The sequence below is a fragment of the Neolamprologus multifasciatus genome, chromosome 10 (assembly GCF_963576455.1).
Source record: "Neolamprologus multifasciatus chromosome 10, fNeoMul1.2, whole genome shotgun sequence".
NCBI lineage: Eukaryota > Metazoa > Chordata > Actinopteri > Cichliformes > Cichlidae > Neolamprologus > Neolamprologus multifasciatus.
Window position 1 is genome coordinate 32,408,903 of NC_140448.1, and position 25,450 is coordinate 32,434,352.

The 25,450-nt window shown below is 44.5% G+C and overlaps 3 protein-coding genes across 3 annotated transcripts in view; all 3 read left to right on the top strand.

The window, feature by feature from the left end:
* LOC146510531 (glutamate receptor 1-like) overlaps window positions 1-23,519 on the top strand; it is a 441,677-nt gene extending 418,158 nt beyond the window's left edge. The window contains exon 19 of the transcript XR_014876561.1: window positions 23,199-23,519. The gene's annotated coding sequence lies outside the window, so the exon portion shown is untranslated. The remainder of the gene's footprint in view (window positions 1-23,198) is intronic.
* LOC146510564 (olfactory receptor 8G17-like) lies at window positions 5,995-7,535 on the top strand. Its single transcript, XM_085174920.1, has one exon. The coding sequence runs from the start codon at window positions 6,221-6,223 to the stop codon at window positions 7,163-7,165; it is 945 nt and encodes a 314-aa protein (XP_085031046.1). The 5' UTR covers window positions 5,995-6,220; the 3' UTR covers window positions 7,166-7,535.
* Window positions 19,355-20,952, top strand: LOC146510565 (olfactory receptor 8G17-like). The gene has a single exon (XM_085174919.1). The coding sequence runs from the start codon at window positions 19,430-19,432 to the stop codon at window positions 20,399-20,401; it is 972 nt and encodes a 323-aa protein (XP_085031045.1). The 5' UTR covers window positions 19,355-19,429; the 3' UTR covers window positions 20,402-20,952.
* Window positions 23,520-25,450: the final 1,931 nt, after the last annotated feature.

A 25,450-nucleotide genomic window follows, 5' to 3' on the forward strand; every position in this document is an offset into this window, starting at 1 on the left:
AATCCAGAATTGAATTCAAAATCCTGCTCCTCACATACAAGGTCTTAAATAATCAGGCCCCATCTTATCTTAATGACCTTGTAGTACCATATCACCCTATTAGAGCACTTCGCTCCCGCTCTGCAGGCCTACTTGTTGTTCCTAGAGTATTTAAAAGTAGAATGGGAGGGAGAGCCTTCAGTTTTCAGGCCCCTCTTCTGTGGAACCAGCTTCCAGTTTGGATTCGGGAGACAGACACTATCTCTACTTTTAAGATTAGGCTTAAAACTTTCCTTTTTGCTAAAGCATATAGTTAGGGCTGGACCAGGTGACCCTGAATCCTCCCTTAGTTATGCTGCAATAGATGTAGGCTGCCGGGGGATTCCCATGATGCATTGAGTTTTTCCTTTCCAGTCACCTTTCTCACTCACTATGTGTTAACAGACCTCTCTGTATTGAATCGTATCTGTTATTAATCTCTGTCTCTCTTCCACAGCATGTCTTTTATCCTGTCTTCCTTTTCTCACCCCAACCGGTCGCAGCAGATGGCCGCCCCTCCCTGAGCCTGGTTCTGCCGGAGGTTTCTTCCTGTTAAAAGGGAGTTTTTCCTTCCCACTGTCGCCAAAGTGCTTGCTCATAGGGGGTCATATGATTGTTGGGCTTTTCTCTGTATCTATGAAGCAACTTGAGGCGACATTTGTTGTGATTTGGCGCTATATAAATAAAATTGAATTGAATTGAATTGAATTATTGATCCCCGGGACCCTGGTGTCACCCCCCCCCCCCCCCCCCCTTCACGTGTACATAGCGCACCGGAGTGATTAATAAAGTGTTGTTGAACCGTGCTACCTCAGTCTGTGCCTGAGTCCGTCTACCACCGTGACAGAATATTCCAGCCACCATGGACTCAGCAGATTCAGCTTCCTCCCTGTCTTCCTCCGCCCCGGTCACACTGGAAGCAATCTTACAACGCTATGAGCACATGCTTGTTCGCCTCAGCGAGAACGTCGCTGCCTTAACACTAGCAGCCGCTCAGCGCACTCCATTGCCGAAACCCTCGCCTACCAGCGAACCCGCCCAGGCATCATCAAGCTCCGCAGTAAGTGTTGCCTCACCGGCTCTAGTCCCGGCTGTGTGTGAGTTTCATCTCCCCACACCTGAGCTGTTTTCAGGGGATGTAGGGAAGTGTGCGGATTTTCTTATGCAGTGCTCACTCCAGTTTCGCCAGCGGCCTCATGCCTTCTCTAATGACGGGAGTAAGATCTCATATTTTGTTCAGTTGCTACGGGATCGTGCGCTGACATAGGCACACGCTGTGCTGAGCGCTAGTCCCGAAATTACTTAGGATGATTTTTTGTCTCTGTTTCGGAGTAAGTGTAAGTGTAAGTGAGGAGATTAAAGATGAACTGATGGTGCGTGGGTTACCCTCCTCTTTAGATGCGATCATGTCCCTATGCATCCGAATAGGCGATCGCCTGCGTCCACGGCGAAGCACGCAACGTCACTTCGCTCGGCATCGGCCACCGAGGGACGCCTCACCGGAGGCTGGAGCAGCGCGCGAGCACGGCGAGGAGGAGGAGGAGCCCATGCAACTTGGACGTTCGCAGCTCTCGCCCGCAGAACGTCAATGGCATATGGCCGCCGGTGAGTGTTTATATTGTGGCCGTAAGGGCCATTTTGCCTCTTCATGCCGGGCACGGGCAAAAGGGCGCGCTTGCCAGCAATTGAGAGAATACTGGTGGGCGATATAACGACTCAAAGTTCTCTCCCCCGGCTTATGTTACCTGCAAAACTCACCATTAAGAACGTTACCCACTCTCTTCAAGCACTAGTGGATTCAGGTGCTAAGCAGAGTTTCATTGACGCAGGTCTGGCGAGAAAGCTAAACATCACACTCCATGCCTTACCCGATCCACTTGCTGTCACAGCCCTATCTGGGCAACGCTTGTCGGACATAACCCAAATCACCGAACCCCTGTCTCTTACTCTCTCGGGTAACCACTCAGAGCGCATCGAGCTTTTCGTGTTTCAAGCGCCGCGCACCCCCCTTGTATTGGGTTATCCATGGCTGTTCCAACACAATCCACACATTGATTGGAAAAAAGAGAGAGTAACTGGGTGGAGCATTGACTGCTACATGAACTGTCTCCAAGCTGCACCTGCTCCACCCACATCTCAAGGGTCTGACCAGCCGGTCGAGCCTCCGGATTTGACCTCGGTCCCGCGTGTTTATCATGATTTGGCTGAAGTGTTTAGTAAAGACGGGACATGTTCGCTTCCCCCTCATAGACCATATGACTGTGCGATTGACCTCCTCCCTGGGGCTCCGCTTCCATCTGGTCGTTTGTAAAGCATTTCTCAGCCAGAGAGGGAGTCTATGGAGAATTACATTACAGACTCTCTCGCTGCGGGCATCATTCGGCTGTCGTCCTCCCCTGTGGGAGCGGGGTTTTTCTTTGTTGCTAAGAAGGACAAGACCCTTCGCCCCTGCATCGACTATCGCAGGCTTAACAAAATCACTGTTCGTCACAAGTATCCTCTGCCCCTTCTTTCTTCTGCTTTTGAGTTACTTCAGGGCGCCACGATCTTCAGTAAGTTGGACGTGCGCAACGCCTACCATCTGGTGAGAATCCGTGAAGGGGATGAGTGGAAAACAGCCTTCAATACTCACCTGGGCCATTTCGAGTACCTTGTGATGCCGTTCGGCCTGACCAACGCCCCGGCCGTGTTCCAGGCTCTTGTTAATGATGTTCTCAGAGACTTTATTAACCGATGTGCTTTTGTCTACTTAGATGAGATTCTCGTCTTCTCCAAATCAGAACATGAGGTCCATGTAAGGCAGATCCTGCAGTGCCTACTGGAAAACAGGCTCTTTGTTAAAGGAAAGAAATGCGACTTCCACATGAATTCAGTGGCATTTCATCACCAGAGGGGATTTGAAACCTGACCCGGCAAAAGTTCAGGCAGTGTTGGACTGGCCCAAACCACCCGATCGCCGGCAGCTTCAGCGCTTTCTGGGGTTTGCTAACTTCTACAGACGTTTCATCAGGGATTTTAGTAAAGTTGCTCTGCCTCTCACTAGGTTAACGTCACCCAAGGTGCCATCCCAATGGGACCGGCCAGCTCAGGAAGCCTTCTCTCGCCTCAAGGAACAGTTCGCCACCGCCCCAATCCTTCGCCAGCCAGACCTCTCCCTGCAGTTCATCGTGGAGGTGGATGCATCAGAGACTGGAGTAGGGGCCGTGCTCTCTCAACAGTTCGAGGGTAAGCTCCAGCCCTGTGCCTTTTTCTCTCGTCGTCTTTCCCCAGCCGAGAAAAATTATGACATCGGAGACCGCGAACTTCTGGCCGTGAAGCTGGCTCTGGAGCAGTGGAAACACTGGCTGGAGGGGGCCGCACAGCCGTTTATTGTATGGACTGATCATAAAAACCTTGAATACATCCGCTCGGCAACACGGCTCAACTCACTGCAGATCAGGTGGGCTTTGTTTTTCACCCGGTTTAATTTCACAATCACTTACAGGCCAGGCTCCCGAAATGTTAAACCAGACGCTCTTTCCAGGCAATTCGCCCAAGTCGGAGAGAAGTCCGACCCTGGATCTGTTCTGCCTGCTTCCTGTATTATTGGAGCCGTTAAGTGGGAGATCGAAGAGCCCGTCCGGGAGGCACAAGAAACCGACCCTGATCCTGGCACGGGCCCCCCGATAGACTGTTACTTCCGGCGGCTGTCCGGTCCTGAGTGCTCCAGTGGGCTCACACAGCCCGTTTTTCCTGCCATCCAGGAGTTAACCGCACCACTGCATTCCTGCGCAGGTATTTCTGGTGGCCCGCCCTCGTTAAAGACTCACGGGAGTACGTAACCGCCTGCACTACTTGTGCTCAAAATAAGCACTCCAATCAACACCCATCTGGACGTCTGCAGCCACTCTCCACACCCAGCCGACCCTGGTCCCACATCTCTCTGGATTTCGTCACTGGTCTGCCACCATCTGCAGGTAACACTACAATATTGACCATTGTTGACCGTTTCTCCAAAGCTGCCCATTTCATTGCGCTTCCTAAGCTCCCTACAGCCTTGGAGACTGCCCGACTCCTCACCAGTCGTTTTTCGGCTCCATGGCATCCCTGAGGACATTATGTCGGACCGGGGCCCTCAGTTCGCGTCGCGGGTGTGGAAGGAGTTCTACTCTGCCATAGGAGCCAAGGTCAGCCTCTCCTCTGGCTTTCACCCGCAAAGCAACGGCCAAACGGAGCGCGTCAACAAAGAGTTGGAGGCCGCCCTCCGCTGTGTCGCCTCTCATAACCAGGCCATCTGGAGCAAACACCTGCCATGGATGGAGTATGCTCACAACAGTCACACATCCTCTGCTACCGGCGTGTCACCCTTCGAGGCGTCTCTGGGATACCAACCACCTCTTTTTCCCATGGTTGAAGGTGAGCATACTGTTCCGTCTGTCCGACATCACCTCCACAGGTGTCGCAGGGCCTGGCGGGCCACTCAGGCGGCTTTACTCCGGACGAAGGAACGCAATAAAGCGCTCACGGATCGCCACCGGACAGCCGCCCCTGAATATGTGGTGGGGCAGAAAGTATGGCTCTCCACTCGATTCGTGCCCTTACGTGCCGAATCTAAGAAACTCTCCCCCAACTTCATCGGCCCATTTGAAATCAGTGCTATAATCAACCCTGCATCCGTCCGATTGGCACTGCCACACAATATGCGTATTCATGATGTATTCCATGTCTCTCAGGTCAAGCCAGTGGTCTCAAGCCCGGTGTGCCGTCCTTCCAGGCCCCCGCCGCCTCCCCAGCTGGTGGATGGCCAGCTGGTTTACACCGTCTCGCGCATAATGGACTCCCGGCGCCGGGGTCGGGATTTCAGTACCTGGTTGACTGGGAGGGCTACGGGCTAGAGGAACGTTCCTGGGTGCCCCGGTCGGTTATCGTGGATAGGGGTCTGCTCCGGGACTTCCACCGCCTGCACCCAGGTAAGCCTGGAGGGTCGCCGGGAGGCTCCCGTTGAGGGAGGGGGGGCGGTACTGTCATGGTCCCTGTGCCTCCCCGGCCAGCCCAGTGTGGCCACAAGTGTTTGTTGTTTTTCTCTCTCTCCCTCTCTCTCTCCTACCTGTCTGCCTGGGCAGAGCTCTGATTGGGCTCCTGCTCTTGGCCCACGCACCTGCAGCTGATCTCGAGTGAATTGCAGTTGATCTCTGGCTCTTCTTAAGGCTGGGGCTCTGAGCTATTCGTCGCTGGAATATTGAGTAACCCTCATCACTATTGCCTGGCTTCATTGTGAATCAGTTGTTCCTGTGCTTGCCGTATATAAACATAGACCCTCGTCTATGTTTATCTGGACCCGCCCGTTTTGACTCCTGGACCCCGTGAGTGTGAGTGGGTTGCTCGTGTGAGGAGTGTTTGGACAAGGAGCGGAGCAAGTGTGTTTCCCCGGCCTATTGATCCCCGGGACCCTGGCATCCCCCCCCCTTCACGTGTACATAGCGCACCGGAGTGATTAATAAAGTGTTGTTGAACCGTGCTACCTCAGTCTGTGCCTGAGTCTGTCCACCACCGTGACAAACCTGGCTTAATAAATGAGATCTTTGCCAACTTGATGCGCTGTCACTATTACACATTTACTTCTCCAATTCTATTAATATGAATTAAAGTCATTACATTTCTGTCAGTACCAGATTGCTAAAATAAAAGGGAGTAATGCAACACTGCTGAAACTTCTTCTGAAGCACTGCTTTTTGCACTCTATCTGCGTGTATCATAAGGAAAAGATGGAAAGAAATTCCTTGTCAAAATAAAAGATATCTGAATGAATTGAAATGGTAAAATGCTTGTTCCTACTAATTTGGTAACTTGTGGGTGTTGTGTGCCTTCTATTGGAGGATTATTGGTAAGGGCCCTGATAACAAAGGAATTGGCTTGAGTTTTCATAAAAAAAACCCAAAAACACATTTGATCTTGTTATAATTGCAATTACATCATTCAAAATCTGAGGCAATGTGGACACCCTCTTGGAGTCTGTGCCTATAAGACAGTGGAGAACAGTGACAAACAAGCTGTGCGTTGATGTATTAGTCTACCAACGGCTTTACATCAGCTTTTCTATAACTCAGCCTCATTGTTTTCACTACTATAAAGTTCCTCCTGTAACTTTTATTGTTTCTGATAAGATCATATGGACTATCTCATAAGATCTGTAAGTGTAAAATAACAGCTTCGTTCTTTCAGGATGATGGAGAACTACACCTACAACAGCTACATCCTCCAGTTAGAGGGCTTAAACACTTCAAAGGATTCTCTCTACCCTGCCTTTCTTTTCTTGTTTTTCTCCTACCTGTTTATAATGATTATAAATGTGGGAATTACTATTTTGATTTTCATGAACAAGAATCTTCACCAGCCCATGTATCTCCTTTATTGCAACTTGCCATTGAATGATATTCTTGCAAACTCTATCGTGTTGCCCCGTTTGCTTAGAGACCTTATGAGACCTCCATCTGAGCGCCTCATTAGTTATTATCAATGTGTTGTTCAGGCCTACATTGCGCACTTGGTTGGAACCACAAGTCACACTGTTCTCATGATTATGGCCTATGACAGATATGTGGCCATTTGTAATCCTTTTCACTATGTTTCCATAATGACCAACAAAATGATGATCAAGCTGACAGTTTGTGCCTGGGGAGTGGCCTTTGTTTTGGTCGGGATTCTTCTAGGTCTGACCACACGACTGAGTCGATGCAGGACTTTGATCACAAACCCCTACTGTGACAATGCCTCCTTGTTTAAACTTTCCTGTGAAAGTGTGGTCATTAACAACATCTATGGTATCACTTTCACTGTGGCTGTTTATGTGGGCTCTATAGGGGCAATAGTTCTTTCCTATACAAGCATTGCAGTGGTTTGTCTGACCAGTAAGAACAAGTCTTTGAACAGTAAAGCGTTGAAGACCTGCAGCACTCATCTGGTTGTTTATCTGATTATGACACTTAGTGGAATGACACGTATTACTCTGCATCGCTTCCCTCAGTACACAGAGTACAGAAAAATCTTTGCTGTTCTGTTTCCTATTGTTCCAGGCAGTCTGAACCCCATTATTTATGGTGTGCAGTCCAAAGACCTACAAAAAGCCCTTTTGAAGTTTTGCATATCCAAGAAGGTTTTGGCATCATAAACAGAATGTGTTTCTGTTTGTTTTTATATAAATTCAACATCTAAAGGGAGATCATCTCTGACAGCTATTTTAATCATAATTAGATGGAAGTTAATGTTTTTACTGCTGTAAGAAACTAATGTATAAAACTTTAGTCAGCATTTCAAAATGTGTGTGTGTGTTTGTGTCAAATAAAAGCTTAAGCCAATCTGTGGTTTTGTCTCATTCATGAAGTTTAATTTACATTAGATGACGTTAAAGGCAAAAGCAAATATTCGCTATCTGCTGGTAATCCTTTGTTAAACACAGACACAAGGACTGTGCAGTTTTATTGGAGCTAAATACATAATTAGTATTTAAGAAAGAACATAATGGTATGAAACCAGCAATAACACCCGGTTATACCGATGTAATGAATCTTAAAGGCCAAGAGAATACCTTTGCATGGAAGTAATTTTTAGTATTCTTACTTATACCATACCTTTCATTTAAAACCAAAAAAGACCATCTCTGGACTTAAATCTGATTGAGATGTTTATATGAACTTAAACAGGCCGTTTAAAATACAGCTGAATTAAAACAATACTGCAAACGAGAGAGAGAGCTTTAATTAATCCAGTGACAAAAGACTCATTGGGAATAATTCACTAATATCAGCATGAAAACCTTCTTACCCCGTGAATAAATGTGTTTATTTTCTTGCAAAAATTAGCTTGTATGAAAAATCCCTCACATTTATGACACATGCACACTAGCCAATTTTGTTCTTACTACTGTGCATATGTTGGCAAATCAGACTGGAACAGTGAATTAGGAACAGTTCACAAAATCAGCACATATCACCGTTTTGGTTCAGTATTGTATATGTAAGAAACTGAACCTAAACTGAAAGAATAAGGCAATTTGGCATTAGGCATGTCATTGTGATAATCTTAAGTGAGATTCTTGTACAGTAAAAGTTGAGAAGTTGTTGATTTCCAAATGCATTTCATTTCGTGAGGTAAAAAAAAAACCCATTAAGATTGTTTTCTTTAAATTCATAAAGTTACTGCATAAAGTACATCAATAGTTACTCATTCTCTCATGTTAACTAAAAGGAAAATGTTTTTAAAGAGTATGATTTTTATGCTAAAATACAATGACCCTGCCATCTGTAAGACCTTTCGTGCATGTTCAGAACACAAAGTGTATAAAGTTCAGTCTTTTTTTTGACTCTTGGTCTGCTTCACCTTCTTCACTTTGGGGCCAAGTTGTCTGTGACAAAAAGAAATTACAAACAGAGATTAACAATAACCCAGTTATTTATAATACAATAAGGTTTTGGAGGGAAATGCACAAAGGGTTGGGCAGAGAAGATTTTTTTGACTCCTTTATTGAGAAAAAAAGACTTTGTTCTAGGAATGTCTCGCAGTCTGTTTGATATGTGGCATAACAACGGGCTAAGGGCGATTTGTATTTAAACAACACACCGATGAACTTTCAGCAACTGGATTCAAATTTTAATATTCCTAGAGACAATTTTTTTGGGCTTCCTCCATGTTTTTAATTTTGTTAAATTTCACAATCTGCAGAAAGAATATATGAAGATTTGGAGACTTTTCTTATTAAACAAAAAGACAGAACTCATTTTATTTCTGCCTTTTATTCTTTACTATATACTCATAGTAGCAGCACATTGAGTGCTATTCATAAATGGGAGAGAGATCTTAATAATCAATATGTGGAGCAGGAGTGGAAACATAGCTAGATCTACTTTTACTTGCAACTGTTTGCAAGATACCCAATACAAAATTCGACACTGCCTAACTCCTAATGTCTGCATAAGATTACACCTGATGTGTCTGTATCAAATGTCAAAAAGAAACTTGTACATTTTTCCATTACTTTTGGCAATGCAAAATAATTAAAAGATTTTGGAGTTCTATATCTCAAGATCTGAGTAATATTTTTAAGAACTGGATCCAAAAGGACCCTGGATATTTTATTCTTGGTTTACCTTCAAAAGAATTAACATTAACTTACTCACAGCGTAAATTATGTGATAAAATATTGCTGTTAGCTCGGCTCTGGCTGTTTTTAAGGTGCCCCCAGGTAATTAGGAAGTCAGCATAAAGGATGAGAGTTCACTCTTGTAGTTTATTTTTTAAATCTGTGGATGAATAGATGGTAAATACTTTTCTTTCTTTCTTTGTAGGGCTTTGCCCCATATGTGTAGTCGGAAATGTATGTAATGACTTAAAATGTATGTGGATTTTAAAAAAGAAATATATATGTCTATTTATTATCAAACTTTTGATAATATGTCACTGTCTACTTTTTTAAACTTATTTTTCTGTCCTCTACTACGGCATAAGGCTGGGTTTCTTTAGTTAAGAAACCTTCCAGTATCATTATGGCTTGTACTCTGACTTTTCCCTGACAGGCTGTTTAAAATGAATATGTATAGTGCTTGCACACATTTGGAGTTTTTATGAATCAGCATAAGCAGCTCTAAATCCAAAATGGTCCCACACAGATCCTCCATCGCTGTCATTACTGCTATTGATTGTTATTCAAACGTGTGGGGGGGGGGACACTCCTGCCCTTGTCCCTCACTTTCATGAAATTTGGTTGGTGCTTCTGTCTCCTTGTGTCTCCTCTTGACACATAATAACAGCTAGTCAGGGCCTGGGGGAAATGTCTCACTATTGGGTGCTTTGGAAAAGCATAACCCCCATATTGACTGGACCCACAGTAAAATCAAGAGTTGATGCTTGTTTTGTCTGGCTAACTGCCTTCAATTGGCATTACCCACATGTTCAAAGCCATGTCATGACCACCGCATAGACTATGCGACTGCGCCATAGACCTCCTTCCCAGTGCCCGCTGCCATGCAGTTGCCTGTACAACCTGTTGTGGCCCGAGAGGGACGCTATGGAGAAATGCATCCCTGAGTTGCTGGCGGCAAGCATCATTTGCCATCCTCCTGAGCAGTAGCTTTAGGATTTTTTTCCATGGTTAAGAAGGATAAGACTCCATGCATTGATCACCGGGGAGTGATTGACATTACAATAAAAAAATGAATACCCTCTGCCACTCATTAACTCTGCCTTTGAACCACTCCAGGGGGGCACTCATTCCCAGTATTCTGTGAGAACTAACTCACATCTCCCTCTCTTTCAGTGAATGTTTTTAAAGCAACTCTAGTTTGCCCTCCTGCCCCTGTGGTTAAGTCAACTGAGAAAAGAGTGAATAAACATTGCTTTCCTGTGAAATCTTCTGTCTGTTTGAGTCTGCTTTTCGGTCCACCTCTCAGCCAATTCAGCCTTTTTGACACAGTTATCACAAACTTTTGATTTCAGCTCTTGCTATCAAGACTGGCAAAACTAGTTATTAGGTTTAGGTGTAAAGTACTTTTTCAAGTAGGGGTTGGTAGGTTTGTATAACTTTTTGAAAAAACTTTTCATCACTTTGTATTCACTTCTTATAACCTTGTCTAATTAAAAATATTGCTTGGTGATCTGGAAAAAACCCTCAAAAATCAGATGATCCCCTATGAGCAAGCACTTAGAGATGATGGGAAGGAAAAATTATCTTTAAACAGGAAAGGCTTTTGTATTTTATGATTTCTGTGAATTAAATAGTAAAATCACAATAATGTGTTGTATAGCATATCACACACATACACATATATATACATTATATATATATGCACAATACAATAAAATTTTATTTACATAGCACATTTAAAACCAAAGGTATACCAAAGTGCTTCACAATAATACAATAAGTCATTGTGATAAAACATTAACATAGTGCAAAAACAAGCACTAGTACTAATACTAACAGGAAGCACTAATTAAACTGGCAGTATGGGCTAAGTAAAAAAGATGTCGGGCCTTGGTTAAGCAATAAAGTCAGTTCATGAATATAAAATGTTATCTAGAAGAGTCAGCAATACTGCAGTAAAAAAAAGTTCAAATGTAGTAAGAGGGTTAAAATGTAAAAAGGTTCAAATAGATGCGATAAGGGCACTAGGCTAGTGGGGAATGGCAAATTAATTAGGTACATTTTCAATCGTGTTTTGAAAGACTGAATAGAGTCTGAGGCATAGTAACAGGAAGACTATTCCAGAGGTTCGGTGAAGCTCAGACAAAAACACGATCGCCCCTGGTCTTCAGGCGGGACCTAGGTTGGACCAAGCTCTTGACTTGGAGTATACAGGCTAAGAAGGTGGATAAGATAGCTAGGCGCATTGTTATTTATAATTTTAAAAGTAAGCAACAAGATTTTAAAATCGATACGATATTTGCGGGGTAGCCAATGTAAGTCAACAAGAACTGGAGTAATGGAAGCAAATTTTCCAGTTAGGAAGAGATGAGCCAAGGCATTTTGAACAAGCTGAAGTCTATGGAGATGGACGGATTGAACACAAAAGTAAAGGGAATTTCAGTAGTCTAATCCAGAAATCACAAAAGCATGGGTACGTTTTTCAAGGTCATTGCGCTGTATAAAATGTTTGGATTTAGAGATTTGGCGCAATTGGTAAAAGCCAGATTTGACTACTGAGGACACTTGTTTATCAAGTTTAAATGAACTGTCCAGGAAAACACCTAGATTGCTTACATTGTCAGAGAGGACGCTGGCAAAGGGGCCAAATAGAATGGCTAACTGGTCCCGAGGGATATGCCTATCAAACACCACAATCTTAGTTTTGTTTTCATTCATTCATCCATCCATTCGCTTCCGCTTATCCTTTTCAGGGTCGCGGGGGGCGCTGGAGCCTATCCTAGCTGTCATAGGGCGAGAGGCGGGGTCCACCCTGGACAGGTCGCCAGTCTGTCGCAGGGCTAACACACAGGGACAGACAACCATTCGCACTCACATTCACTCGCACATTCACACCTAGTGGCAATTTGGATTATCAATTAACCAATTAACCTATCCCCACAAGCTGCATGTCTTTGGACGGTGGGAGGAAGCCGGAGTACCCGGAGGGAACCCACGCAAACACGGGGAGAACATGCAGGACCTTCTTGCTGTGCGGCAACAGTGCTAACCACCGGGGGTCAGCGGGGGAGCTGGCCCCAGGGAGGGGTCACTTGCTCCTCCCTTCCTTCCCTCCCCATCTCCAACTGCCTCCCTCTTCCCGCTCCACCACAACCACCCACACATGCAGGGCCTTGGAGTGGGGGTGTGTCACCAGGGTGCAGAGGAGGTAACCCCCCCCCCTCTGTCCCCTTCTGGCTGCCTCTGCCTCAATTTTATCCCGCAACTTAGACATTCACATTACTCACATTCTCATTACACATAAATATAGGATCTTGGGGGTGGGCACGCTACACGGAATCCCAATTACCATCAGGGTGTACACCTCACCCCCGGCGTCGTTGCCCACCTCTCAATTTTAAATACACGTAGACATTGAGGGCTAGCAGGAGGGACTATGCGCTTACCTGCTGCTCTCTGGCAGGTAGCTCCATGCCCTCCTGGGTTTTAAACGCACCTTAGAACACACATACATCAACACTACAATGAGCGGGTGGAGGGAGGTTAGGAGTCTTCTCTCACCCTCGTTCTCTGCTTTCTGCTGGAGCAGGGGGGCTAGGAGGAGGAGTTGGCCGTCCGACTGGGGTCCGGAGTGTGGGGCCTCCCTGCTGCTGCGGAGTCGGGGCGGTCTGCTTCTCCCCACTGCAGGGAAAAGGGTAACACAACCTGGGTCTGGGTGCAGTTCCCCCCTCCAGGGGCAAGGGTACCTAGACCCGGTTCGTAGAGTACGCTTGGGGAGTGTGATTGTGTGTACAGCGTCTCTTTATGTCTGTCTCCACGTTGGTTGAGTGTGGAGTAAGTGCATATGAGAGCATGAGGGTGGGAATGGATGTTTGTATCTGTGTGTGCCTGTATGTCTGTGTCTGTATGTCAGGTTGGGTATCAGATGCCACCTCTCTGAGGACAGCTCAGGCCCTCCAAGGTTTGGAGGCCTATCTCCCCCCACCACTTCCCCTGCCGGGGGCGGACTCCCTCAGACGTCGGTGCGTTGGTGGTTCTTTGTGTCCGGGGGTGGGCGTCCGGGTACACACCGGCTCACTCCTTGGCGGCTGCTTATCGGGGCCTGGAGCCTGGGGCTCGCTTGGGCCACTTCGGAGGTGGGGTGCCCCCGGCCTCTCGGCCTGGGGCTCGGTCACTCAGGCACAGCTGGCTGCCGGCGGAGCTCACGGGCACGTCACTGCAGCCCCCCCTGGCTTCTGCTCCGTGGCTGCTGGGTGACCCCTCATCTGGGACTCTCCTCAGCTCTTTCTGGGACAGTGGCGCGGCTGCCCCTCTGTTGGTCTTCCTTGGTCTCTTGTGTTCTGGGGGCCTCTGGATGTCTGGGGTTTTGATCTCCTCCATACCTGCTTCATGCCCTGGAGGACGGGGCAGTGGCCCCCCACACCCTCTAGCAGATCATTACATGAGGGAACCTTTTAAGAAAACAAGCGCGTCCATGCTCACAGGTGTACACACGGGTGATCACACACACAAACTACACCCTTTTTGGCTCCTACCTCAATGCACACTGTGCTGTCGATCTTACGTGCTGCACAATAATGTTTAATATTTAGTATTTACTGTCATATTCCCATATATCATTGTGATGTGGTTTATTGTATTACTCTCGTTTTCTTCTGCTTGTTTTCTTTTTTCTTTCTCAACAGGTGATCCAGGTGATCGATATATGTATTTTTTTTTTTTTTTTTTTTTTTTTTCTTCTTCTGCTTATTCTGTTGGTTTTTGTTTTTTGCCCTTCTCCCCCGTCCCTCTTCTCAACTGTTTTTCTTCCCCTCTTTCTTTCTCCCTTTTCTTTCCCCCAGTCAAGTCTGTCCCGTATTCAGCAAGTGAAAATAAAATAAAGAATAAAAGGTGAATCAAATGGACCATTACGGCAAAGCTGGGATGGTCAATTTGGTAAAGAAAATCCGTTGGGCATCTTTCTTCGCCTTTAGACAATAATTCTGATGGCAAAAGAACCAAACGGGACAGGCAAAAAAAGAAAAAAAAAAAAAAAAAAAAAAAAAAAAAAAAAACAGTGCTAACCACCGTGCCGCTTTGTTTTCATTCAAAATAAGCGAATTGCCGACAACCAATCCTTGACCTCTTTCATGCAGTCTAACAAGCAGTACTGTGGCGTGGTTTAAAGCCAGACTGAAATTTGTCAGTAATATTATTTGTGTTTAAGTAGGGCTGTATTTGCAAAAAGACAATTTTCTCTAGTACTTAAGATAAGAACAGGAGTTTGGAGATCAATCTATCGTTTGCATGATCATTCCAGTCAAGGCTACTTTTTTTAGAACAGGTTGCCTTGTCGCATGTTTAAAGGCAGTCGGGACACAGCCCACCAGTAATGATAGGTTCATCAAAGATAGAATATAAGGCCCAATTACATCAAAACCATCCTTAATAATGCAGAAAGGGGGGATGTCATGTACAGAATTCAAACTTCTCAGGTGTTCAAATAATCTCTTGAGGGTGGAGAGTGAAATTGGCTCAAACTGATTAAAAGTTGACTGACATCTTAAAGTAGGAAGAGAATTCACCACAGAAGGGTGTAAAAGTGAAGCCTTAAGAAATAAAAAAATTCTTGTAAAATGAATTGCTCACAGAGCTGGGGGGGGCAAATCTGATATTCCAGGACAAGGGTTGACCACAGAGTTAAAGATTTTGAAGAGGATACGAGGGTTGTGGCTATTAGCCACAATAATATCCAAGAGGAAAGCTGCTTTAGCAGTCTTAACAGACTCCCGGTAAATAGAGCGGCTCCTACATAGAGTGTCAAGGAATAACTGAAGCTTGTCTTTTTTCCACTTCCTCTCAGACTGACAACAGGCCCGAATGGAGTCATTTAACCAAGGTTGAGAAGAACATCTGGGAAGTTTCATCTTAACAGGAGCCACTGTGTCCATAATAGAGGAGCATGTGGATAACATAGAATTAACAAAATCATCAACCGAGGCGGGCGTATAACATTTAGTGTCCGTTCTATCAGGATCAAAAAACGCAGTGTTTAAAAAGGCAGCAGAAAAGTTAGCCACAGTCTCAGAATTAATTATACGTACAGGGCGACGAGGACCCACAGAAGTCTATTCTATTGCATTTAACTCAGCATTGAACATAGCCAAAAATGGCTATGCCTTTAAATGTGTCGGTTCACTCACCCACTGTGTAAGGGTAAAAGAATCAGTTAGGGCACGACAAGTCATCTTTACAACAAATATGTATGTTAAAATCGCCATAAATAAGAACCCGATCATAATTTAAGAAAAAAGAACTTAAAAGGTCCGTAAATTCACAGATAAAAAACTTATTATATTTGGATGGCCGGTAGATTACAGTAGAAAGAGTCATGGGGGGGGCAGCCAGCCTCAATAACTGTACTTCGAAGCTAGAAAAGGTGGGAGAAGGCAATTGTCGGACTTTAAATTTAATTTTAAAAACCGAGGCTAGGCCACAATCCCTCCCCGAGGATCTTGATGAGGTGAAGAAAACACAATCCAGGGGAAGAAGTTTAGAGAAGGAAAAGGACTCACCAGGGCAAATCCAGGTTTATGTCAGGAACAAAGTATCCAACTGCAAGGTGAGAAAAAAGGCAAACAAACCACTGGGCGAGCCGGGTAAGATTGTAAGATTGTAAGATTGTAAGAAGATACTGGGCAAATCCAACAGTGACTAAGCAGTCTGAAGGACAGCCGGTCCCGAAAGGAGAAAGGAGGTTGCAAAATATCCAAAGTGGGATCGGAGTTAGCCGCAGCATGTGCCTTAACCCTTTAAGACCTACCATAGAACCAAGTCCGCCAGAGCTTATATTATATTTTTACATGCTGTGGAGCCATTTTTGGGAGCATTTCAATTTGCTATACATCAATACAACCGTTATAGCCCAAATTTTAATAATATGTCTGCATTAAGTGCATAATAATTACATAAATTGCAAAAAAGTGCAATAAACTACAAAAAAATTGAAAATCGTTTTTGTTTTTTTAACATATATTTCTAGTTAGAGAAATTTAAGAGGCTTATCCCTCAAAACTGTAAATACAAAAAAGTTGCACAAAATAGTTTCCCACCACAGGAAATTTATTTTGAGTGTCTTCATAGTTTTGTTTTTGAAATACACCAATTTTTATACACTGCAGGAAAAACAAAAATAAATATTATAGTGCAAATTTGCAAAAAAGCAGCATATGCATCAAAATAAACTATTTCCAGCAGTGCAATATGAGTCCTAAGCATCCCAGAAACGACACAGAAAGTCATAAAGTCAAACATAACTTTTAAAAACACCAGTATAGGCTCATGAGGCCCTGATGGTAAAAAACTACATTTCCGCGAAAATGACGTCACTTCCGGTTTCGGGCAGGTCATGGAGGACATGCGATAGTTTGCGCTGATGGACTAGGAAGTGTTACAAACAGCTGATCGGATCGGCAAAACGTGTTTCTGGAATATTATGTTTTTGTTGCTGCAAGTGCTTTTTATGCAGTTTTTGCAAAACTATATGTGGAAGGAAACTGTGACCGAGGACAAGCTGATGGCATAAGATGTAAGTACAACTCCTCCGGTTTCATATGCAAAAAAAATTATTGCGCTAGCTCGCGTGGTTGCAGTGCTACCAGGATTTAAAAGTAGTAGCAAAACGGAGCGTGCCCGCTCCGACCGGCTTTAAAGGGTTAAGGTAGACCTTAAAGCGAACATAGAACCCACTCCGTTTGCCTCGCTTTCTATAGTGCCTCTTAGGCAGGGAAGGTAGAGGCAGTGCACCAGTGGTGGGTATATATGCAGTAAAGTAGCATCTCCTAAATTCCAGCATGGGCATTGACATCAGAGAGGCATATTACCACAAGAAGGACGAATAATACACAACAATCAAAAAAGAAAGATCGGAAACAGAGACGAGGACGGCCTGCTGTGCACACTGGCACCATCTTGTTTTTTCAAAACAAAGTATATGAAATATGCTTTCTCCCCCTAATTTTTTTATAGAGTGCTGATGACTATGTGGCAGGATGAATGTTATTCCTTGGTTCAACCCACTTTCAGCCTGGCGCATTAGGGGGCGCTAGTATAAATAGTGGCCATTTGAGCATTCCTGGATCGCTTACCTGTGATCTCATTTTTGGTCACCTGACTTCCCTTTGGTGTTGCAGAGATCATTCTGAAGCCTCCATCACGGCTGGTAGGTGTTTACTCATTGTAGTGTGTATGTAACCCAACCAGTGCAGGGGCCTCCCTACACCCCGGACTCTGCGTTGTGTAAGTTTGTGTTGGATTGGGGTGCACAGTAGAGAGACCAGTCGGACACAGGCGTTCAATCTGTGGCTCGGACCGCGCCGTTTATTCAGATGCTGGGGCAAACACCACTCCAACTCTGCTGCTGGCCCTTTGCAAATCATAGTAAACACTGCGTGATTATCAACATAGTAAAAGCCAACAACAAATATATAAAAAACACATTAAGCAAAAAATAATCATGTCTTTACAAAATTCCTCGGTCTCAGGAATGTGTATGACACAAAATTAACATAGCTGGACTACCAGCAAATTGTAGCTGAAAAGCTAATGCTTAATCTTGCATTACTTTGCCCGAATGAGTGCTCTGCTAACTAGCGGGAATGTGGCCCGAAATTGCGGCAGATATTACAAAATGGAACATGCACACAAACTGCTCATACTCTCATCAGACAGCACATGAACCTCTCAATAAACAAAATATATGCTTAGCAAACCGCCATTTTACACAGTGGAACGCTTATTTTTAAACAAAAAACCAATGCAGTACACCACTGACAGTGCTTACCTTTGCAAATCACAGTAAACACTGAAGCAAGATGGCGCCCGCGCGAACGAGAAATCTGAACTACGGTGTCCTGCAGAGGACAAATGGTCAAAATTGCTAAAATTTACAATGTATATGCAGCTCAACAGCGACACCTTGTGACCTATTCCAGTCACTGCCTTACATGTACATTACCTTACTTGGTGGTAAACAGATATTGTTTTTAGGTCATAGCTGTAGAAGCCTCCTATGAGCCACTCTGTTCATGTTTCATGACGCGGTTTACTCGGTACGTAATTCAATTTCATTACGATCTCTGCCTTTTATTGTTCTTTTATAGTAATTACTTATTATGCTTTGCAGGAAGTGTGGGCCTTAGTTTTACGCAACGCTACGCTAACTGAAGTGCTGCTGCTTTGCTTTGCTTTTACCGTCTGTTCCCGTTGCGAGGTTTCTTTTCCTGCTGCTGCCAGCTTTTTAAAGTGGACGTCGGCGTGGACAGCGGCCATATGCATGCCGGTTATGGGAGTCAGCTGGCGTACATATTGATTGACCGGATGATTAACTTATAGTCGGGCAGGCGGCAAGTTGGAGCAATACGGCGATTCCGTTTGCTCCAGATTTTAAAATTTTATCCAGATTGTATGTTGTTTTTCTGTTGTTTTGATTTGTAGTTTGGATTTTTGTTACGCCACTGGTGGGAGACTAGGGCGCCTTGGTGTTGGGATCCTTTGAGTGTACACACCTACCTTGTTTAGTTTATTAGTGTGAGTGTGTGATTTTGTGTTGCACTTGTGTCTTGGTGTGTTCTTTTTTTTGAGAAACCTAACTGCCTTCTTGGTGATTAGTGTTACTTCCAGTATTCTCTGGGTGAAATTCCCAGAGTGGCGTTGTCTTTTATTTACTTTATTCTCACCTCGTGCTGCCACAACTATTTACCGTTAATCCTGAGGTGGATTAAAGTTTCCCAGACACCCACCACTGCACAAGATAAAGCTGTGGAGAGAAACAAGAAGCACGTGAACTGATGCATTTCAGGTGATCATTAACAGTTTGCTTCTTGCCTTCAGATGATAACACATTATCTTGTATGATCATTCAGAAAACATTATTCTGTGGGTCCTTTTCAGTTTATTTTTCTTTGAACAAATATTTATTGTAGTGTTTGTCCACCTTTTGCTGGTGGATACTAGATTAATATTTTAAAATGTGTGACTTTTGAAAAAGGTTTGCCTCACTGCTAATATTTGATATTTAATTTATTACATTTTAATTTTAGTTCATCTTTTTCCCTCCTTCTGCTTTTACTTCAGACAAGATGGAGAACTATATGTACAACAGTCCAACACTTCAACTTCAGGAGTTGAGGATTGTCAGGACTAACAAGTATCTGATTTCTGTCTTTTTTGTGATATAAGCTCTTGTTTACAGATGTGGGAATGTCATGCGTGAAAGCTTTATTTAATGTTTTAGATAGTGACTGAATTGCTTTTGAAATGCCTTTGAAATTGTCTTGTTCTTTCAGGTCCATGCAAAATACAAACAACATCTTCACAATACAGCTGGAGGGTTTAAATGTCCCACAGGAAGCCACATACGCTGTGTTTCTTTTTCTTTTTTTCTCCTACTTGTTTCTAATTGTTGCAAATGTGGGCATTGCTGTTTTGGTTTTTGTTGACAAGAGTCTTCACCAGCCCATGTATATCCTTTTTTGTAATCTGTCCATTAATGATTTATTTGGAAACTCTATCATGATCCCTCGTTTGCTTGTAGACATGTTGAGGCCTCCGTCTGAGCGCCTCATCAGTTATTATGAATGTGTGGTCCAAGCTTTCACCACACATATGTTTAGTACCACAGCTCACACAGTGCTTATGATAATGGCCTTTGACAGATATGTAGCCATCTGTAATCCTCTGCGTTATGCTGCAGTAATGACAAATAAGCTGTTGATGAAGCTGACAGTTTCTGCCTGGGGGGTGGCCTTTGTTTTGGTTGGGATTCTGCTCGGTCTGACCTTGAGACTGGGCCGATGCAGAACTCTGATCAAAAGCCCCTATTGTAACAATGCTGCACTGTTTAACCTGTCCTGTGAGGATGTGTTCATTAACAATGTCTATGGCCTCACTTTCACTGTGCTTTTGTTCACAGGTTCTATCGGTAGCATGGTTCTTACCTATACTAAGATTACTGTGGTGTGTCTAACCACTAAGAACAAGTCCTTGAACAATAAAGCCTTGAAGACCTGCAGCACTCACCTGGTTGTATATCTGATTTTTTTGTTCAGTGGTATGTCCATAATCACTCTGCATCGCTTTCCTGAGTACTCAGAAAGCAGAAAAATTGTTGCTGTCCTGTATCACATCATCCCTGGAAGCCTCAATCCCATCATTTATGGTATGCAATCCAAAGAGATAAAAAAATTTGTATCAAAAGTTAAGTTAAAGAAGGTTTTGCCATTATATTAAAGACAATTTTCAGGGTTATTTGAACAGTTTGAAGTGACATATTAATGTTTTTTAAACTGACTGTGCAGAGATTGTAACCTGGCTTAATAAATGAGATCTTTGCCAACTCGATCCGCTGTCACTATTACAAATTTACTTCTCCAATTCTATTAATATGAATTAAAGTCATTACATAAAATAAAAGGGAGTAATGCAACACTGCTGAAACTGCTTCTGAACCACTGCTTTTTGCAATCTATCTGTGTGTATTATGAGGAAAAGATGGAAAGAAATTCCTTGTCAAAATAAAAGATATCTGAATGAATTGAAATGGTAAAATGCTTGTTCCTACTAATTTTAACCTCTTCTGATTCAGTATTACAATGGCTTTTATGACTCAACTTGTTGTTTATTAAAACAGAATTTCACTAACTTATTCATCAGGGAACTTAAAGTAACAAAGTAACAAAACCTGAAAGTAACAAAACTGGAATTAACAGTTGAGCAATAAACCAAAGCAGCATACTTAATGTGACAACAACTCCAAACTCAACAAAAGCAGCTTGGAAAAAAAAAAAAGCTGAACAAAGCCAGCTTGAAAACTAAATGTGAAATGTTTCAGTTTTTAGTTAGTTAGTTTTTAGTTAGTTAGTTCATTTTGTGTTCTAGTTCAGCCAGTTTTCTGTTTTGCCGTCCAGCATTAAAGTTGTATTTAAGTTCACCTTTTGTTTCTGTGAGTCTGCATTTGGGGTCCTTTTCCTGCCTGCACACAGCCTTCACATGACAAAATTGGTCCCTTCCATAATCCTGCAGGCGGTTTGTGACCATCAGGGCCGCTTCATTGATACATACAGTATGTGGGCTGGCCGGGGTCAGTGCATGACTCACAACAGACCACTGTACCAGCCGGCCATCTACCCTCCCCTAGGGCATTTCATCCTTGCAGACTCCAAGGTGTGGGAGCCCAGCATTTCAACTCTCATCATTCTGGGGCACATTCTATTATAGAGCGTGCTTTTGGGATGATGAAGACGAGGTTCTGGGCCATCTTCCTCCAAGCGCTGGAGGTGCACCACACCGTTGTACCACATGTAAGTCAGTAGAATACATAGCCATTGTTTTTGGAATAGTCATGATGACATAATGGGAACTACAGTGTATGTTCATGTATATACACGTTATTTACAACACAAAACGTCTGTTTCTGGTCACAACAGCATGTGCTATTCCCCACATAGCAAGCAGGCCTGGCCCGGGTTTGGTATCAAGCCAGCACTGCTGGTTGACTTCTGGCATGATAAGACATATGTCATCCAGATATGGGCCAGGTCTGACAATGATGCCACTGTCTATGTAATGGCATGTCATATCTGGCTCAGTTGTGGTTATGTGGCCCAGGCCTATGGAAAACAGGTCTTCCCTGGATCTGGCATCAAGCTGGCAATTCTGACTGACCCGTGTCGTGGCAGAGTGTGTGTCAACCAGATGTGAGCCAGATCTGGCAATGACGGTGCTATTTATGTTCCTATTTTCCTATTTTAGTTAGACCCAAATGCCATGTTGCAATACTACACTGCTGTAGTAGCCAACGTTTCAAATGCAGATTTGACAGGTTTGTGAGTGTACACTTTATCCAAAACATAGTGATGATTTACTCATCTTTGCCACTGGGTGGCTGTAGCTCAGGCTGATCGGAAGGGTAGCGGTTCGATTCCTGGCTTCTCCAGTCTGCAACGGTGTGAATGTGCATGAATGCAGTTAGGGAGCACTCAGTCTAGAGAAAGTATGTGTGATTGTGTGAATACAGCATGTTATATAGAGTACTTTGCGTAATCCAAGCGAGTAGAAAAGCGCAATATATATATATATATATATATATATATATATATATATATAGCGCTATGTTGTTATTACAGGGCTTGATTAAGGTACATATTAGGCTGACATCTGGGCCAGCACAGGGCCAGCAGTGTGTCTGCAACTGGCCCATGGCTGCACACAATGTGCTTACACATGGCCCACATACCGCAAAGAATGACGGCCCTTTAGTGGCCCAGATCAGATTTGCCAGAGGTAGTCCACACACGGGCCAGCACAGGACCACCTCTGGCAAATCTGATCTGGGCCACTAAAGGGCTAAAATTTCAATAATTTATTTGTAAAAAATGTTTGGAATCATGTATGATTTTCATTCCACTTCTCACGTGTGCACCACTTTGTGCTGGTCTTTCACGTGGAATTCCAATAAAATTAATTCATGTTTGTGGCTGTAATGTGACAAAATGTGGGAAAGTTCAAGGGAGCCGAAATATATATATATAAAAAAAATTCCCCACTCGCCCCTGTGGAGCGGTCAATCCTTCAAGCTCGGGTCCTCTACCAGAGGCCTGGGAGCTTGAGGGTCCTTATTAGCTTAGCTGTAGTATCTTAGCTGTTCCCAGGACTGCGCTCTTCTGGACAGAGATCTCCGATGTTGTTCCCGGGATCTGCTGGAGCCACTCGCCTAGCTTTGGAGTCACTGCACCTAGTGCTCCGATTACCACGGGGACCACCGTCACCTTCACCCTCCACATCTTCTCGAGCTCTTCTCTGAGCCCTTGGTATTTCTCGAGCTTCTCGTGTTCCCGATGTTGCTGTCATTCTGAACTGCTACATCGATCACTACGGCCGTCTTCTCATGTTTGTCTAGCACCACTATGTCCGGTTGGTTAGCCACCACCATTTTGTCCGTCTGTATCTGGAAGCCCGGTGGCCCGGGCACGGTGGTTAGCACTGTTGCTGCACAGCAAGAAGGTCCTGAGTTCAATTCCACCATCAGGTCTTTCTGTGTGGAGTTTGCATGTTCTCCCCGTGTTTGCGTGGGTTCTCTCCGGGTCCCTCCCTCTCCGGTTCCCTCCCACCGTCCAAAGACATGCAGCTTGTGGGGATAGGTTAATTGGATAATCCAAATTGTCACTAGGTGTGAATGTGCGAGTGAATGTGAGTGTGAATGGTTGTCTGTCCCTGTGTGTTGGCCCTGCGACAGACTGGCGACCTGTCCAGGGTGTACCCCGCCTCTCGCCCTATGACAGCTGGGATAGGCTCCAGCGCCCCCCGCGACCCTGAAAAGGATAAGCGGAAGCGAATGGATGGATGGATGGATGGATGTATCTGGAAGCCCTGGCAAAAGTTATATTTCTAACAATCATGTGAACCACTGATTATGAACCACTGGGCACCTACAGTGACAAAAAGCATCTCCCTCACCTTCTTACTATTTCTTAGGTTTTACATATGCATCACACTTAAATGTTTCAGATTACCAAACAAATGTTATTACTGTACAAAGATATCCTACATGAATACAAGATTTAGTTTTAAATGATAAGTTTTAAAACTTTTTAAGTGTTTTAAGGGAAAAGATTTATCCAAACTTACCAAACTATTTGAAAAAGTAATTGACCCCTCTTGTTAAATTACAAATGAACTTTGATTAACCACATTTCTGGGAAGGTGAGTTCAGTGTCAGTACCCACACTCAAGCCTGATATCCTCCCAATGAATCATGAAATCACATGAATAGAACTTGTCTGACAAACTTGAGTACGGTCAAAGATTCATGACACAATCTAAGGAACTGTAAAATAACCTAAATTAATTGCCTCAAGTTTTTCAAAAGATAAACATTATATTGCCAAAAGTATTTGCTCATCTGCCCTGACACACATAAAAATGTAACTTCGAAACCATTCCCCAAACTAAACAAAAACAACCCCAATTAGTCCAAAAGTTCAACCTGTCCATAGGCCCAATCACAATCCCCACGACCGCCACATAACAGCCAACCGCGGTCCAGGCAGTGGCAACAAAACAATTCTGGTGGCCGACCCGATGGATGGCAATAGTGGCAAACAGTTCCGGCGGCCTGCCACGGGCCTGGTGGAGGCAACATGGCAGCTCTGGTGGGCAGCCAGGGATCTGATGACAGCCTCGAAGTAGCTCCAATGGCTGACCACGGCTCCAGGGGCGGCAAAACTGTTCAGGTGGGCGTCTGTGGGCCTGGTGGCGGTGATGCTGCATTTCCGGCGGCCGACCACGGGTCCGGTGGTGGCGAAGCAGTTCTGGCGACTAACCATGTAACAGCTCCAATGTGCAATGGCGTAGCACGGTAGGTGGTTCTTGATGTGCAAGCCATAATGGACATGGACATGCAGGTTGCTTCAGGGCGCTGACCTCCTGCTCTGACTGAGCGGGTCCTTCCGGCAGCGCTGCAGCTGCAGACGGTTGAGCCGATGGTGATGATGGTAGTCTAGCAGCCACCGGCGGTAGATTGGGCGGTGATGCTGCAGCAAAAGGCAGGTGAAGTGATGGTGATGTAGTTACTGCAGACTTCTTAGCTACAGGCTGGGCGGCTGACTGAGCTACAGCCACAGGCTGGGCAGCAGGGTGTTTCAACAGGTAATGACATAATCTCTTGGTTTCTCCCAACCGCTTCACAATTAGTAACTACAGGGCCCACTGACAGTGAGCTGACAGTCACTGAACTAACAGTCTCTAGGCCCACTGACTCAGAGAAACCCACAGTGGACAGTTTAGCCAAAACCAATCTCTCTCCACTTTTAGCAGGCTTAGCATTGCTAGTGAGTGGGGAAGAAACGGCCTTAATTTTCTTGTTCATAGCAAGTGGAGTTAGAACTGGTGGAGTCTGAGTTACTCACTGTGGCACCTTGCACTGCTGGTCCACAATCTGCTGATTCTTCTGAAGCCACAGGAGTGTGGTGAGATTTGGTTTGACGATGGATTCTCCTCCGAGAACCTGGGGCTGCATGTATGGAAACTGTCCCCTCCTGATTATCTGCATTTTTATCCTCTGAAAGGATTTATTAAAACAACAGAGTCTGGTCTACTCACTGTGGTGACTAGCACTGCTCGTCCTTTGTCTGCTGACTCAGCAGACGTTAAAGGAGTGAGAGGAGATGGGGTAGGGTGCAGATGGTGAGGGAGCCGTCTTCCCCGCAATAGAGGGTTCAGTAAGTGAGCAGCGAGCGACGGTGGGGAAACTGTCCACCTATGAATCAAAAAAACAGGCAA

Bases quoted from the DNA above. Each gene is read 5' to 3' on its own strand.
- LOC146510564 (XM_085174920.1), top strand. From the start codon at position 6,221: ATGATGGAGAACTACACCTACAACAGCTACATCCTCCAGTTAGAGGGC.
- LOC146510565 (XM_085174919.1), top strand. From the start codon at position 19,430: ATGCCTTTGAAATTGTCTTGTTCTTTCAGGTCCATGCAAAATACAAAC.